Source organism: Scyliorhinus canicula, chromosome 7 (genome assembly GCF_902713615.1).
Source record: "Scyliorhinus canicula chromosome 7, sScyCan1.1, whole genome shotgun sequence".
In the NCBI taxonomy this organism is placed as follows: Eukaryota; Metazoa; Chordata; class Chondrichthyes; order Carcharhiniformes; family Scyliorhinidae; genus Scyliorhinus; species Scyliorhinus canicula.
Window position 1 is genome coordinate 25,758,089 of NC_052152.1, and position 18,373 is coordinate 25,776,461.

An 18,373-nucleotide genomic window follows, 5' to 3' on the forward strand; every position below is an offset into this window, starting at 1 on the left:
CCAGCTGTATTGTTAGCAATGAAAGGGTCTTCTATGCATGCTGCTTACAGAATTCCAAAAATGTTCTGTCCTACTCTGTAGGAGGACATGTTTCATGACCTTCATAATCTTTTGATTTAGTGCAAGGAGCATAATCATACAACACTCGTGACTCATTAGTTTATTTTTAACTGCAGTTACTGTGGGGGGTTTTGAATGGTATTTATTGATCATACTCCCATTTGAGAAATACAGGACCATATTAAAATAACTCCACTTTTAACATTGTGCCATGCTAATCGGGGATGTGCTTCAAATACAATAATTCAGAATGGAAAACAGATCTATTGTCGGGAGATTCTGGTGTATTGTACTTAAATGTCAAACAATCTCAATAAAATGCTTCAGTGCGAAAGCAGTACAATGAAAAGTTTGAAAACACCATGAAATACCAATCAACTGGAGGGCAGGTCAAGAGGTTACACCATTGAGGGAGGCAGTTTGCCTGCTGGCTCTCTCCATGAACAACTCTACTCTTCCCATTCCCTCACCCTTTCCTCAAAGTTCTGCAAATCTTTTCTCTTCAGGTGCTTATTCAATTTTCTTTTCGAAAATCAACATTGAACTTTCCTCCACCATGCCCTCAGGCAATGACCCAGTGGTATTGTCGCTGGACTAGTAATCCAGAAACAAACGGCGAGGTCTGGGGGCCTGGGTTCAAATCCCACCATAGCAGATGGTGAAACTGGAATTCAATAAAAATCTGGAATGAAAATCCTAAAGATGACCATGAAACAAATGCCCAACTCCACCCCACATGAGCTCATCTGTTGCTCGAAACCCTCATCCATGCCTTTATTTCCTGTAGACCTGACTATTCCAATACACTCCAGGCCGGCCTTCCATCTTCTATCCCTTGTAAACAACAGTCCATCCAAAACTCTGTTTGTACCAATCCCGTTTCTCCATCACTTTTGTACTTGGTGACCTACCCTGGCTCCCAATTAAGAAATGCCTTGATTTTAAATTTCTCATGCTCTTAACCTCTGCCAGCTCCACAAATCTTTTCACTCCTGCGATTCTGGCCTCTTCAGTAACTTTAAGCCCTCCACCATTAACAGCTTATGTAAACGTCTGAAGTTCTCTCTTTAAACCTCACCACCTTCCTTCGTCACTTTCCACCTTTAAGACTTCCATTAAAATCTAGCTTTTAGTCATCCACCAAAACTCCCTAATATGCGACTCGGTGTCATATTTTATTTGACAATGTTCCTGGGATGATAGAACATAGAACATACAGTGCAGAAGGAGGCCGTTCGGCCCATTGAGTCTGCACCGACCCACTTAAGCCTTCACTTTCACCCTACCCCCCCCCCCCCCCCACCCCCCACCCACCCAATAACCCCATCTAACCTTTTTGGACTCTAAGGGCAATTTAGCATCACCAATCCACCTAACCTGCCCGTCTTTGGACTGTGGGAGGAAACCGGAGCACCCGGAGGAAACCCACGCAGAGACGAGGAGAATGTGCAGACTCCGCACAGACAGTGTCCCAACAGGGAGTTGAACCTGGGACCCTGGCACTGTGAAGCCATAGTAACCACTTGTGCTACTGTGCTGCCCACATTAAATGTTCTACCACATTAAATGTGGAATATATGCCGTTGTCAGAATTAAGAATTATTTGGAAATGACTTTGACTGCAATTTAAAGCATTGCAAACTGCTTGTTTGGCAGAGCTAAAGGAAATACGGTGTATAATCATGCTCGGCATTTTCTACACCCCAATCTATCTATTCACTGGGCTATGGAAATAAAGTATCTCCAGCAACATTTTAGAATTACAGAATTTTATACAGTGAGGCTCTTCGAACCATCACATCTAAGTCAGTTCTCTAAAAAAATGATTTACTTAGTACAATCCTTGTTCCCCGTTTTCTTTCTTTTCTCATTTCTGCTTACCCATTTCTCTTTTAAAATCTACAAAGGGTTGCACACCTTATTTCCTCGTGTCGATATCACCATTTAACCACCTTGCGATTTCCACTTAAGAACTTTCAGCCTCCGTTTTTCTCCTTTGCCTTATTGCATGCTGCCCACTTGCAATATCTTCCAGCTGTGATGGAGGATCTGTTCCTCAAACGTTGTATAGCTTGCATGCTTTCCAGAATGATGCTGTCTGACCTGCTGAATATTCTCAGCATTTTCTGCTTTTGTTTTTACGACCACAGTGATGATTTTTACTTTCTTTTTTGTTTTAAGTTTGCCATATTAGTCATGTATTTTAACTCTCAAAGTAATATCTGAATAGAACTGTCTGTTTAAGATTGAACTTGTATTGATATCTTTCTAAATTTATCCAAATTGTATAATCTGGTTGCATTCATCTCATCAATGTGGGGGAGTCCAGCTCCTCCTTTTCATGATCTATCTCTTCCGCAAAACAAATTATTTTTCTTAATATTTTTCTTAGGGGCAGCACGGTAGCATGGTGGTTAGCATAAATGCTTCACAGCTCCAGGGTCCCAGGTTCGATTCCCGGCTGGGTCACTGTCTGTGTGGAGTCTGCACGTCCTCCCCGTGTGTGCGTGGATTTCCTCCGGGTGCTCCGGTTTCCTCCCACAGTCCAAAGATGTGCGGGTTAGGTGGATTGGCCATGCTAAATTGCCCGTAATGTCCTAATAGTAAGGTTAAGGGGGGGAGTTGTTGGGTTACGGGTATAGGGTGGATGCGTGGGTTTGGGTAGGGTGATTATTGCTCGGCACAACATCGAGGGCCGAAGGGCCTGTTCTGTGCTGTTCTATGTTCTATATTCAGTGCTGAATCCCAATTGTTACAGTTCTGATGAATCCAACAAAGATTTAGCCAACAGTTTGCTTCCACTTTCTCCAGAGCAATGGTATCTAATTTTTCCAGTTTTGAGAAATGACTTTGCTAAATATTTATATAGATTTTTGTCTGAAACTGTTCAAGTTTATATGTCCCACAGGAATTAAATAATTTGAGACTGCCCAAATTGCTCTGCACAATGTTACTGTAACTCTCCCACTATCTTCACGAGAGGAATGTTCGATTTTTAAATTTCAGTGCAGAAAATAAACCACTTTCTTCCCCCAAATGAAACTGGAATCAACTGTACCCAATTCTTCAGATGGATGCCTAGTACCACCTATTAAGAATGCCAATTCAAGTATTGTTGACCTACAATAAGCAGCTGCAGTCTGCTAACGCAAAACTAAAACTGTCATCCATGTGACAAGATGTAAATGATAGGGCAGCATGATAGATCTCATAGAATTTCATAGAATTTACAGTGCAGAAGGAGGCCATTTGGCCCATCGAGTCTGCACTGGCTCTTGGAATGAGCACCCTACCCAAGGCCCACAATTTGGACCATGAGGGCAATTTAGCCTGGCCAATCCACCTAACCTGCACATTTTTGGATTGTGGGAGGAAACCGGAGCACCCGGAGGAAACCCACGCACGCACGGGGAAGACGTGCAGACTCCACACAGACAGTGACCCAAGCCAGTGCAGTGGTTAGCACTGGGAAGCCAGGGAGGAAATTACCGGCCCCCTAGCTGAGATATTTGAATCATCGGCATCGACAGGAGAGGTGCCTGAAGATTGGAGGGTAGCAAATGTTGTGCCCTTGTTTAAGAAGGTCTGTAGGGATAAGCCTGGGAACTACAGACCGGTTAGCCTTACTTCTGTAGTGGGTAAATTGTTAGAAGGTATTCTGAGGGACAGGATCTACAGGCATTTAGACAGGCAAGGGCTAATTAGGGAAAGTCAGCATGGCTTTGTAAGGGGAAAGTCCTGTCTAAACGAATTTGGTTGAATTTTTTGAAGGAGTAACCAAGAAGGGAGATGAGGGCAGTGCAGTCGTACATGGACTTTAGCAAGGCCTTTGACAAGTTACCGCATGGTTGGTTGTTGAAAAGGTTAATTCTCATGGAATCCAGAGTGAGGTAGCCAATCGGATACAAAATTGGCTTGGCGACCGAAGCCAAAGGGTGGTCATGGAGGGTGTTTTTCAAACTGGAGCCCTGTGACCAGCGGTGTGCCTCAGTGATCGATACTGGGTCCACTGTTATTTGTTATATATATACTAATGATTTGGATGAGAATGTAGGAGGCATGGTTAGTAAGTTTGGAGATGACACCAAGATTGGTGGCATAGTGGATAGTGAAGAAGGTTATATAAGATTGCAACAGAATCTTGACCAATTGGGCCAGTGGGCTGATGAATGGCAGATGGCATTTAATTTGGATAAATGTGAGGTGATGCATTTTGGTAGATCAAATCATGTCAGGACCTACTCAGTTAATGGAAGGGAGTTGGGGAGAGTTACAGAACAAAGAGATCTCGGGTTACAAGTTCATAGCTTGTTGAAGGTGGATTCACAGGTGGACAGGGTGGTGAAGAAGGCATTCAGCATGCTAGGTTTTATTGGTCAGAATATTGAATACAGGAGTCGGGACGTCGTGTTAAAGTTGTACAAGATATTAGTAAGACCACACATGGAATACTGTGTTCAGTTCTGGCCACCCTATTACAGGAAGGATATTGTTAAACTAGGAAGAGTGCAGAGAGATTTACGATGATGCTACCTGGACTTGATGGTCTGAGTTATAAGGAGAGGCTGGATAGGATGGGACTTTTTTCCCTGGAGCATAGGAGGCTTAGGGGTGATCATACAGAGGTCTTTAAAATAATGAGGGATACAGATAAAGTAGGTAGACAACATCTTTTCCCAAAGGTAGAGGAATCTAGAAATAGAGGGCATAGGTTTAAGGTGAGAGGGGAGAGATACAAAAGAGATCAGAGGGGAAATTTCTTTACGCAGAGGGTAGTGAGCATCTGGAACGAGCTGCCAGAGGCAGTGGTAGAGGAAGGTACAATTTTTTTCATTTAAAAAACAGATAGTTACATGGACAGGGTGGTATAGAGGGCCAAATGCAGGCAAGTGAGACTAGCTAAATGATAGAAGCTGGGCGGCATGGACAAGCTGGGCCAAAGGGCCTATTTCCATGCTGTAAACATCTATGACTTTATGACATGTTGGTGTTTTTACAAAAGGAATTGAATTTAAGGCTAAATAAATCTTACTGCAATTCTATAGGGCACTGGTAAGACCACACCTGTATTATTGTGTACAGTTTTGGTTCCTCACCCACAGAAGGGTATCTTGCCTTAGATGAGGGACTTTTGCCATGTCCGGAGCAGTCAAGTAGACTAGGTCTATATTCCCTTGAGTTTAGAAGGGAACTGATCTCATTGAAACATAAATAAAGGTTTGACAGGATAATTGATGGGAGGGCATTTCTCCTGGCTGAGAAGTCTAACACTACGTGTCATTGGGCTCAGCCATTTATGACTGAGATAAGGAAAAGTTTCTTCACTCAGAGCTGTGAACCTCTGGAATTCTCTCTCGTGGATTGCTGTAGATGCTCAGTTCCTGAGTATATTTTAGTCCAAGGTCAGTTTATTTTTGGATACTAAAGAAATCTGAGTTCAGTGCAGAAAGGTGTAGCTGAGTAGATCAACTCTGATCCGACTGAATGCGAAGCAGACTCAAGGGCCCAAACGGCCTATTCCTAATTATTATGCTCTTAAATTGCTACATGGGATTATGATGTGGTTTCACTATCAAAGACATGGGCAGCAATTTGCACTCCTTTGCTGGTGGGTTTGAAGTCTCTGGGGTTTATTAAATCCAATAGGCTGGCCTGCTCCGCCAGCTGTCCCTGCTGAATCGTAAATATACCAGTGGAAACTCGCCCACCAATGGATCAATTGAGGCACTTAAACAGGCAATTAATTTCCACTGGGATTTAACCAGTGGCAAGATGAGGCTCATATCGAGCCTGGCAAATTGCCCAGCAAAGGCTGGTGATAGCCATTGGGTCTCTCCATAATTAATCCCCAATAGCGCTGCCAGTCTCTAATTGGCCTGCACCTCTCTTAGGCCGGACTACCTGTCCAGGGGCGACTCTCCCCTCCCAAAATGGTTGCGATTTCAGCTAGTGTTCTCCTTAGCTGGCTTCCTACCAGTGCAACTGAGATGAGAGTTCTACTCTTCTCCTGTATGTCCTGCATTCTGCCACTACCACAGAGGAGAAACAAATACTGCAAAAATCAACGCTGATGAACCGCCCTCACTCAATAGTGTTCCTCATGAAAGAGTGGTTAGCAAAGCTTACATTACACACTTCAAATAAAGGTTTAAACATTCCTCCTAGACATCACCCAAGGGTGTGGAGACTAGTTCAAATGAGGTGGACACTACATGAATGTTAATGTCACAGTGTGACACGATCACGGAGGGGTGGGGGGATGTGTGAACCATGACATAAGAGGATTCCAATGTACAAATTCATAACGCCTTCAGTTGACCACAACATTCACATAAACATCAAATGTATTCACAAAAGTTAACATTCTTTACAGTGATAGGACACCCTTGACCCAAAAGTGACATCAAAATTCCTTAGCTTTCCTAATCATACTGCTGTGCCTTGGTGCAGCCCTGGCATTCACAGCAGGGGTGGAGGCAGTCTGCTGACTGCTGTGCCTTGGTACAGCCCTGGCATACACAGCAGGGGTGGAGGCAGTCTGCTGACTGCTATGCCTTGGTGCAGCCCTGGCATACACAGCAGGGGTAGAGGCAGTCTGCTGACTGCTATGCCTTGGTGCAGCCCTGACATTCACAGCAGGGGTGGAGGCAGTCTGCTGACTGCTGTGCCTTGGTACAGCCCTGGCATACACAGCAGGGGTAGAGGCAGTCTGCTGACTGCTATGCCTTGGTGCAGCCCTGGCATACACAGCAGGGGTGGAGGCAGTCTGCTGACTGCTATGCCTTGATGTCTGTGATGACTTTGGCAGTTATTCTCTGGCAGCCTGAGGCCTGGAGGGCCCCAGCCTGATGTGCGCCTCCTGTTCAGGCACAGATGCACCGTGTTTGGTCTGAGCAGCTAGAGCTGATGTGGTCACAGGTAGAGGGGGCTGCACACCCTTAAGAATGTCCTGCGTGGAGGCCCCGGGCCCCGCCCTGACTCCTTGAGAAGATGGTGCACCTGGGAAGTCAAGGTGTCTTGTCTCCGTGTTATCTACATCTTGATGGTGACTACCAGGGTGGGTGGCCGTGGATTGCAGGGTGGAACGCAAATCCGGCAAGACCTTCTGGACCAAGGTCTTAATGGTTGTTGCCTACTGTCCCATGATGGCCTCATGGCATTCCCATGTCAGAGCCGAGATATAAGTCCGAGCATGTATGGACTCCTCCACTGTTCACTTGAATCTGCTGAGTGACTGTCAAATCTCTGGCCTGATACATTTTCAGCATTGAGTTTCCAGCCACTTGTAGGGTTCCATCATCTGACCTGGACTGAGCGAGTGGCTATTCTCCAGCAGCCTTCCAACTGCTGGAGACCTGGGCTGTCTCTGCCTCAACCTCACTGATGTCTCCCTGCAGCAGGTGTTCTCCAGAAGGTGACCTGAGTCTAATCTAGAGCTTTGCCCCACTGAGGTGTGCATCTCTGTGCTGGTGGAGGGCATGGATGAGCGCAGTCACGTTTCTACCAGCCCTTCCTCTTCGGACCGATATGGAAGCTCGGACTCCTGTTGGACGGCTTTGTGGGCCTCCATCTGCTGCTACCTAGACAATAGAGAATACAGTTTTGGTTGGTGAGCTTGAGAGATATAATACTGCACCTGATTCGCTGTCAGGATTTGATGAAGCGATGGAGCTGAGATCTGTACCAGGTTGTTGGAACAACTTGATCTCTGCTTCCCCACAGGAGTGATCCCAGTCCACTTAGCCAGCTCGGCGGCAGCCTACTCGAACTCTGAGGGCAATGATGTTGGTTGTCCCTCTCGATGTCTGCGCTCTTTCCCTTTTATGTGTCGGCTTGGCCTGTATGAAGATATGAGAAGGGCAGGAGCAGAGGTTGGGTAAGAGAAACGTCCCCTGTGTGTGGTGAATCCTCCCCAGGAGGGCTAGAGGGTGGAGTTGAGCAACATGATAGTTGTGTGGTGGTGATGTGGAAGTTTCCGTGTGCGAATGAGTGGTGATGTGTGTTCCCTGTGAATAGATGTGTGAAATACCTGAAGGGAGTAGCCATTGTACATGATCCCATGCAGAGAAATGTAACATTGGAGTGAGTTGAAGGTTGACTTGCCCTAGCGGAACAAATGAGATCATTCAGTTCTTCCTGCACTGGATGGCGTTTTGAACACAGTTGCCAACCTTCTGACCTCCAGTGTGACAGCCTCCCAGACGGGAGAGTTGAGTTTGGTGTGCCTTTCTGGACCAATCCCTGGGATACAGGACATGCCTGTCTGCCTACACTCCTCTGATCAAGCCCTGCAAGGCGCGGTGGATGAAGTGGGGTGTTGTCTTCCTCTTGAGGCTCGCAGCCGCCCATTGTGGGTGGAAGATCTCTGTTGCGGTCCCCTGGAGACAGGTGGGTTAGTGAGAGAGATGTATGTGTTTGATTGGTGTTTACATAGGGGGCCCAGACCTTCAGTCCCGACAGCTGATGATGGGCAGACAAATCAGTTCCTGACCGTGAGCTGATTCAGTCTGATACTCACCTGTGCATGATTAATGAGCTTCCAGGTGTGGAATTGGGCGTGAGTTCCTGCCATTCTGAGCAGCAACGTGGATGCCTCCTAAACTGCCTGCCACCACACTTGGTCTTGTAAATAGGAAATTCCGCCCTTTGTCTTTACCTAGGGTGGGCAGTCTAAACACACCTGGGGCGTGCTGCCAACCCCACAACCGGTTAGTCGGCAAGGTCATCTTTTGCCTGAAAAATAGCATTGTCTTCTTGTTTTACCTCTACAGCTGTGTGTATCCTTCAGAATCATTCATTGTATGAAGCATTTCCTCAAGTGATGAGGGATTATGTATTTATATATACTAAAATATACACATACTATAATGCTCAGTGTTACAGCTCTGTTTTCGGCCCTGATATCATTGTAACAATATGTTTATGGTTCTGTGCTGCCTTTTTTTGTTTTTTTCCTCCTGAAAATATTATATAAATTTTAATCACTCATCCATTTGTGCTTTGTTTCTTCGCTTGTATATGCCTGGCATTACGGTCTCAAAGGCCACCAATTATTTTCCCTCAATGGGGTCTGCGTGAGCACTGGACCTCCTGATTTTTTTTTCCAGCTTACCCCTCAATCGACTGACCATTTACCCTTTTGAAATGGTATACGGCTTTGCTGAATGTAATTGCAGTGGGTTTTCAGGGAGATCTCCGATTTGATTTAGCGTGTGGTCACTCATTTAGCCTGCTCACTCGTCGGCAGAGGTTCCAGTACTTCTGCAGTTTGGTTGTGATTCTGTATGTATGAAAAGCAGTTCTAGATGCATATCCAGCTAGTGAGGTCTGTGACAGACCGTGCCAAGAAACAATTTGGCAGCAAGTTCTGGGTTTGGTTGCCATGCTTCAGTTAACGATGCGGTGGTTGAAGGCATCCGTTATAACTGTGTCATTGACATTCTTCCCTTATAATTTGGTGACAGCAAAAATGAAGAAGAAGCACTTCTTGCTGTCGGGCTTGATTTGTTGTGAGAACGTTTCGTGAACTCGCCTTTGTGTGATGCTAACATAGAAACGCTTGACATATTTAAATGAAAACAGTACCTTAAAAGCAGCTCTTTTGTTTACCTGTGGTAAAACTACATTCCATTTATAGCCCTCTCAATGATGTGGCATGAAACAACATTCTACCTTTTGAGGGTTACTTCCAGAATGTGGTTCTGAACCATAAAATCAGGCACTTCGAGGTGACTCAAAGATGTTCTCCTTGTCCAAGGCAGACATACAAGAACGAATATGCACTTTTTCATAGGTTCTGAAGCTACTGTGGTATTTAGAATTTTCTCAATCAGGAAGAGATGAGGCAAACAGAAAATGTTCCCTTTTATGTCGGCACAACATCGAGGGCCGAAGGGCCTGTACTGCGCTGGAATGTTCTATGTTCCTCCAAATGAGAAATGGCTGTGTTTATGAAATGCTAAATGGCGTTTCCGTTGATGTAACCATTGGACTCAAAAGTTTGCATCTCTTTTCTCCTCTTTCCCTCTTCCCCTCCATTCCCGCCCCCAACTCCTATTATTTCTTTCACAGACTGAGACAGCTGCTGCCATGCGCCGTACGGTGGAAGCATTACTGAAGCATGGAGCCGTGGTGAGGAACCTGGAGAACCTGGGCGAGCGGACCCTCCCATACAAAATATCCAAACACAATCTACGGCACACCAGCGGCGGGTATGTCTGATATAGTGAAGCATAAGATTTGGAGATTGGGATAAATGCTGCTATGTTTTGGGAGGTTTTACCCTCGATTTATCTCTTTGTCACCAGTCACTCCAGCAGTAAGCATATGTAACTCATACACCTCGTGACCCACAGTGAATCTTTAACAGTGGGCAGCTATGCAAATATACTGAAACCCAAGAGTCAGGTGAAGAATTCATGTCACTATACTGCTGTTTACTGGGATATCTCATACTCTATCTCCAGCTTCAGAACATGGTTGGCTATACATTGAATCCATCTAAACTAGAAGCAAATTTGTTCATTGTTCAGCCATTAAATAAACAGCACTCAATACTAACTCCACTCTTATTGTATTTGCACCCTTTTCTTTTCTCCTTGAACTGTCAAACCAGATGTTTCCCTACAAAGAACAAAGCACAATATAGCACAGGAACAGGCCCTTCGACCCTCCAAGCCTGTACCGGTCATGATATAACCCTTGGCCAAAACCCTCAGCACTTCCTCGTACCGTATCCCTCAATACCCTCTAGTATTAACTCAATATCAATCTGATATTTGATACATAATTGCTCATGTCTTTCATGCCACAAATTCCATTCTTTACCCACCAACTCCCAACTCTCTCCCTGGCAACCGCCTGAGATTGAATCAGACGTTGCAATCTTTTTTTAATGATATTTTGTTAAGGTATTTGAAAATTTGTATAATAGTAACAAAAATAATGACATCAACATGGTAAAATAAACATTTCTCTCCCCCCAGCCCAATCTTCACACACCTCAACCACGGTAGCATTGTGGATAGCGCAATCGCTTCACAGCTCCAGGGTCCCAGGTTCGATTCTGGCTTGGGTCACTGTCTGTGCGGAGTCTGCACGTCCTCCCCGTGTGTGCATGGGTTTCCTCCGGGTGCTCCGGTTTCCTCCCACAGTCCAAAGATGTGCAGGTTAGGTGGATTGGCCATGATAAATTGCCCGTAGTGTCCAAAATTGCCCTTAGTGTTGGGTGGGGTTACTGGGTTATGGGGATAGGGTGGAGGTGTTGACTTTGGGTAGGGTGCTCTTTCCAAGAGCCAGTGCAGACTCGATGGGCCGAATGGCCTCCTTCTGCACTGTAAATTCTATGAAACAACAATCCCCCCCCCTTTGGATTGCTGCTTCTGCTGACATTTTTAATTTTCCCCGAGAAAGTCGACGAGCTGCTGCCACCTCCGGGAGAACCCAAACATTGACCCTCTTAAGGCAAACTTTATTTTAGAGACTGAGAAACCCAGCCATGTCACTAACCCAGGTCTCTACACTCGGGGGCTTCGAGTCCCGCCACATTAATAAGATCCGTCTCTGGGCGACCAGGGAGGCAAAGGCCAGGACATCGGCCTCTTTCGCCCCCTGAACTCTCGGATCTTCCGACACTCCAAAGATCGCTACATCCGGACTTGGCACCACCCATGTTTTTAGTACCGTGGATATTGCCTTGGCGAAACCCTGCCAAAGCCCTCTAAGCTTTGGGCATGCCCAAAACATGTGGACATGATTTGCTGGGCTTCCCACGCACCTCGCACACCTATCCTCTACCCTGAAAAACTTGCTCATCCTGGCCACTGTCATGTGTGCCCGGTGGGCTACCTTAAATTGTATCAGGCTAAGCCTGGCGCATGATGAGGATGTATTAACCCTGCTGAGGGCATCTGCCCACAGCCCACCTCTATCTCCCCTCCTAGCTCGTCCTCCCACTTGCCCTTAAGCTCCTCCACCAGAGTTTCCTCCGCCTCCGAAAGCTCCTGGTAAATATCCAATACCTACCCCTCTCCCACCAGGTACTGGAAACTACTCTATCCTGTATCCTCCGTGGCGGCAGCAGCGGAAAGGCTGGCACCTGTTTTCTCAGGAAGTCTTGCACCTGCAAATACCTAAAACCATTCCCTGCTGGCAATTTAAATTTATCCTCCAAAGCTTTCAAGCTGGGAAAGCTCCCGTCTATAAATAGATCCCACATCCTTCCAATTCCTGCCCTCTGCCAACTCCGGAACCCACCATCCAGCCTACCCAGTACAAACCTGTGGTTATTATACATCGGGGTCCAAATCGATGCTCCCTCCACTCTCTTATATCTCCTCCATTGCCCCCAGATCCTCAGAGCCGCCACCACCACCGGACGTGTGGAGTATCGGGCCGGCGAGAACGGCAGAGGCATCGTTACCAATGCTCCCAGACTGGTGTCTTTACATGGCGCCGCCTTCATCCGCTCCCATGCTGTCCCCTCCCCCACTACCCACTTCCTGATCATGGTTATATTAGTCGCCCAGTAGTAATTGCAGAAGTTCGGCAGCGCCAACCCCCCTCCCCCGACTGCGCTCCAGCAACACTTTCTTCACTCGTGGGGTTTCACTCGCCCACACAAAGCCCAAAATAATCTTATTCACCCGCTTGAAAAAGGCCATAGGGATGAAGATGGGGAGGGACTGAAATCTGGGGAGGACCGTCATTTTCACGGTCTGTACCCTCTCCGCCAGTGATAGCGGGAGCATGACCCATCTCTTAAAGTCCCCTATCATTTGTACTACGAGCCGGGATAGGTTTAACTTGTGTAGCACCTCCCATTTCCGGGCCACCTGCATTCCCAGATATCGAAAGCTCTTCCCTACCATTCTAAGCGGCAGCTCTCCCAGTCTCTTCTCCTGTCCTCTTGCCTGGACCGCAAACATCTCGCTTTTCGCCATGTTCAATTTATACCCTGAAAAATTGCCAAATTCCCCCAAGATTCGCATTACTTCTTCCATCCCCTCCAATGGGTCCGAACTGTACAAGAGCAGATCATCTGCGAAAGCGAGACCCGGTGCTTCCCCCCCACCGCCCCCTGAACCAGCCCTTTCCAGTTCCTAGAGGCTCTTAACGCCATGGCCAATGGCTCTATGGCCAGAGCAAACAGTAACATGGAGAGGGGGCACCCTTGCCTCGTCCCTCGGTGTAGTTTAAAATACCCCGACCTCAGGCGATTCGTATGCACACTCGCTACTGGTGCCTGATAGAGCAACCGCACCCAGTCAATAAAGCCCTCACCAAACCCAAACCTTCCCAGCGCTTCCCACAGGTAATTCCACTCTACCCGATCAAAAGCCTTCTCCTCATCCATCGCTACCACCACCTCCACCTCCTCTCCTTCTGAGGGCATCATAATAACATTGAGAAGCCTTCGAACATTGGCCTTGAGTTGCCTGCCCTGAAGAAATCCCGTCTGGTCGTCCCCTATCACCCCCGGGACACAGTCCTCTATCCTTGTGGCCAGTATCTTAGCCAGCAGTTTGGCATCCACATTCAGTCGAGAAATCGGCCTGTATGACCCCCATTACTCCGGATCCTTCTCCCGTTTCAGGATCAATGAAATTGAGGCCTGTGCCCTTGCTATTTCCTCCCTTGCTTCAATTAACAGCCTGGGACATATTTAATCTGGCCCTGGAGATTTGTCTATTTTTAAGCCTGCCAGACCATTCAGAACCTCCTATGTCTAGGTTAATTTATTTAATTCTATCAAACTCCTTCTCCCTGGTTACTATACCCACATTGTCCCTATCACAAGCGAACGCTGACACAAAATATTCATTTGGAACACTCCCTACGTCCTCCTGCTCCACACATAAATTACCACTGTGGTGCTTAATGGGCCCTACTTTTTCCCTAGGTATCCATTAACCATTAATGTGCTTGTTAAAACAACTTGGGATTTTCCTTTATTTTAACTGCCAGTATCCCTTCATATCCCTTTTTGCTCTCCTAACTTCCTTTTTAAGGTCCCTCTTGCACATTCTATACTCCTCTGGGGCTTCTGCTGTTTAGAACTCTCAGTATCCGCCTTAAGCCTCCCTTTTTCTGCTTATCCAAGGCTATTTTTCCCATGATATCCAGGATTCACTGGATTTGTTGGTCCCATCCTTTTCTTTATTGGAGTATGTTGGCTCTGCACTCTCCTTATTTCCTCTTGAAAGCGTCCCACTGTCCTGTCACAGATTTACTTAGAAGTGTCTGCTCCCAGTCCAACTGGCCAAATCATATCTGATCTTATTAAAATCGGCCTTCTCCAGTTTAGAACTTTGATTTCCGGCCCATCATTGTTCTTTTTCAGAACAATCTTGAATCCAACAGAGTTTTAATCGCTGTCTGCAAAATGCTCGCTGATACTTCAACCACATACCTGGCTTTGTTACCAAAAATTAAGTCCAGGCTCGCCCCTCTTGTAGGATCTTCCACGTACTGGCTTAAAAGGTTCTCCTGGATGCATTTTAAGAATTCCGCTCCCTCTAAACCTTTCACAATATGACTACCCCAGTTAAGTTGAAATCCCCCACTATCACTAATCTATTACTTTTACACTTCTCTGAAATTTACTGACGTACCTGCACTTTTATTTCTCTCAGACTGTTAGGGGCCTATAGAACACTCCCATCAATGTGATTGCTCCTTTTCCATTTATAAAGTTCTACCCATGTGGCTTCATTTGAAGAGTCTTTTTTCCCATAGAATTCCTGCAGTGCAGAAGGAGGCACCCTTCCCAGGCCAGCTGCCCCACCCTGTCCCTGTAACCCCACTTAACCTGTATATCCCTGGTCACAATTTTATCATGGCCAATCCACCTAACTGGCACATTTTTGGACTGTGGGAGGAAAGCCATACAGACACGGGGAGAACATACAAAGCCCACACAGTCACCAAAGGCACCGGGTCCCTGGCGCTGTGAGGTTGCAGTTCCATTGTGCCACACTTCTAAGATGTTGTTCCTGCTGTAATTGATTCACTCATCTAAATTGCGACACATCTTTTATTTCCTTCCCTGTCTTGTCTGAAGATCCTATATCCTGGAATATTGAGCTGCCAATCCTGCCCTTCTCTCAACCATGTCTCAGTGACAGAAATTACATCATATCCCCATGTTTTAATTTATGCCCTCAACTCATCTGCCTTGTTTGTCAGACTCCTTGCATTAAAATGAATACCATCCAATCTTGCCAAACTCCCTTCTGAGTTAATTGGCCTACAACTTGCTGTCTCTTCTAATTTTGGCTTTGCATCTCTCCCTGCTGAACCATCTCTCAGGATTGTTCCCCTGTCAAGTTAATTTAAACCCGCCCCAACAACATTAGCAAACCTCCCTGCAAGAACGCTGGTTCCATTTCTGTTCGGGTGCAACCTGTCTGCCTTGTACAGGCCCCACCGTCTCCAAAAACGGTCCCAATATCCCAGAAGTCTACAGCCCTGCCTCCTGCAATATCTTTCCAACCAAGTATTCATCTAGACTAACCTCCTATTTCTACTCACTGGCAAGTGGCACCGAGAGTAATCCAGAGATTACTACCTTCTGAGTCCTGGTTTTTAAATTACTTCCTAGCTCCCTAAATTCAGTTTGCAGGACCTCATTCCTTTTTCTACCTATATCATTGGTACCAATATGTACCACGATATCTGTCTGTTTACCCTACCCCTTCAGTATGCCCTGCAGCGGTTCAATGTCATCCCTGAACCTGGCACCAGGGAAGCAAAGTACCATCCTGGAGTCTGTTTTTCCACCATAGAAATGCCCGTCTGTTCCCTTTACAGTTAAATCCCCTACCACTATAGCCCAGCCATTCTTCCTCTTCCCCTCTTGTGCAGCAGTCTCAACCGTGAGGTTGGTTGCCAATGCTTTACCCGACACAGCCATCTCCCACAATGCATCAAAAACGGTATGTCTGTTCGAAAGGCACTATTCCTGCACTACTCGCCTTCCTCTACTCTGCCTGGTGGTCACCGTATCCTTTCTGCCTTTTGAGTCTTCACCTATGGTACGACCCCTTACTGAACATGCTATCCATGACGTGCTCAGCATCGCGGATGTTCCACTGTGAATCCACCCTCAGCTCCAGGCAGTAGCTGCAATTGAAAATGAAAATCGCTTATTGTCACAAATAGGCTTCAAATGAAGTTACTGTGAAAAGCCCCTGCAGTTGGACACACTCCCTGCACATGCGGTCTCCAGGGACAACTGAATCTTCTATGATTTGCCACAAGGTACAGGAGGAGCATATCACTGGTGCAAGCTCAGTTTTGATTCCAGTGAATAGCAGCATTTTAGATGGATTGTAATGGCTGGACCCATGCCTCTCCCTGGGCGGGATTCTCCAATCCTGCAGCAGAGTGTCCACGCCGCCATAAACGGGTCGCCCCCCCCCCCCGCAAAGGCCGGCACCCGATCCTTCAACGCCGAAGTCCCACCGGCCCAGAGCAGGTTAGAACGGCGCTGGCGGGACTCTGCTCTTTTCTTACGGCCGCTTGGCCTATCCGGGCCGGAGAATTGGTGGCGCCGATTCTGTGCCGGCGGCGTGGCGCGATTCGCACGGCCCGCCGGCGAATTCTCCGATCCCGCGCAGGGTCAGTGAATCCCGCCCGTGTTCCTGGAAATTGGAACTCTGCATTTGAGTATTAAATATTTTAAGATCTGAATTCCAAATATTTGAAAATAAGCCACAAAAAGCTATTGTGGATTTTGTCAGCTGAGATAATTATGAAATTAAGCATTGAATTTATCTTGGAGTCAAACCGGTGTCAGAGTTGAAAAGTGGTGTTGCAACGTTGAACACATGATTTTTGTACTATTTTTGTTCATCATTCAATCACACTGCTCAATAGAACATTTAAAAAAAAAATGCGGTAGATAATTCGCTTCTCTAATGAAGTACCCAAGATGCACAAATTAATCTGTAATCACCTTCACTTTAATCCATCTTCAGCAGCTAAACTTTTACAAAACTGATCATGCAGTTAAATGTGTTTCTGGTGCTATGTCCTGTTCTGGTATGTCTTGTCATCTATAAACAGGTAATATTTTGGTAAGAATATGTAATAATCATTTGGCCTCAGAAGCCAGAGACAATATACCATCTACTGTGTCATAAATTGTGTCTTATTTGTTTATTATCCAAAGGGAAGGTTTTGTAGACATGTTCCTGATATTCAAAGGTAGATAGTTATTCCAGTCTAACATTTCTTGACAGTCCATGACAAAGGACTTTGACCTTTTCGTCCGGTTTTCGAGGGGGGATTTGGAGTGGAACAAGTTTGATGGAATAAGAATTCTACGTAAAAGGAATGTCCATCAAGCACAAGACCAGGTGGCAGACAAGTAAAGACTCATTGTCAGACCTGGAAGCCTCTCAAGTCTCATCTGCTGAGAAAATGGTGGAGGTCCCACTGCCACTTTGGCCACTCCACTCAGGCCCAGATGCTCACCAGCATCGTGGCGGTAGAATTTAAGAAATTGCGGCAGGCTGTCTCTGAAGACCTCGACAGAGCAATGGCTCCCATTCGTGCGGCCTTGGCAAAAGTGGACAGATGGTAAAGGCGCAATGTGTGGTGCTCCAGAGTGTGGAGGTGGCCCCCTCGAGGCAGAGTGATCAGATTGTTTCCCTGGAAGTAGACATGGCATGGTTGGCTGGGGATAACAAGGTGATAAGGGCCAAGGTGGATGATCTAGAGAACCTCGGAGGGCTGCCGGAGGGTTTGGAAGGTCCGAACTCAGTGGAATACATGTCGCAGATGTTTGAGACGATGGTGGGGGAGGGTGAACTAATATCCCCTCCCGAATTGCATCGAGCTCGCAAGCCATTCAGGCATAATGCCCCATTCTGCTGACCCACCGTGGGCTGCCGTTGTGGCTTTCATAGCTACCGAGAGAAGGAAGAGGGTCCTGAGGTGGGCGCAGGACCATCTGGATTTTAAATGGGAGAGCCATGCCATTAGGCTCTATCAGGATATGGGAGTGGAGCTAGCTAAGAGGCGTGCGGTGTTCAATAAGGCACAGGAACAATGTTCATTTTGGTGTGGTTTACCCTGCACATCTCCGGGTAACTTATGACTCGAAATATTACTATTTTGACGTCAAGGAGCAGGTAGAGGTATTTGTGAAGAAGCATGGACTGAGGTTGAACTAACTGTGAATTGGATTTGTTGTGAGATTTCCGTTTGGTGGGCAGAAATGTGAGGGGCGATTCTCCAACATGGAGCCCAAGTGTTTGCGCCATTGTGAACGCCGTCGCGTTTCACGACGGTGCGAATCGGGCCCAGG

At 46.6% G+C, this 18,373-nt stretch overlaps 1 protein-coding gene across 1 annotated transcript in view; it reads left to right on the forward strand.

Annotated features, from left to right (window-relative positions):
- Positions 1-18,373, forward strand: part of LOC119968804 (sodium/myo-inositol cotransporter-like) — a 124,658-nt gene that overhangs the window by 67,313 nt on the left and 38,972 nt on the right. The window contains exon 3 of the mRNA XM_038801619.1: positions 10,138-10,271. Coding sequence (XP_038657547.1) covers positions 10,138-10,271 — 134 coding nt within the window. The remainder of the gene's footprint in view (positions 1-10,137; positions 10,272-18,373) is intronic.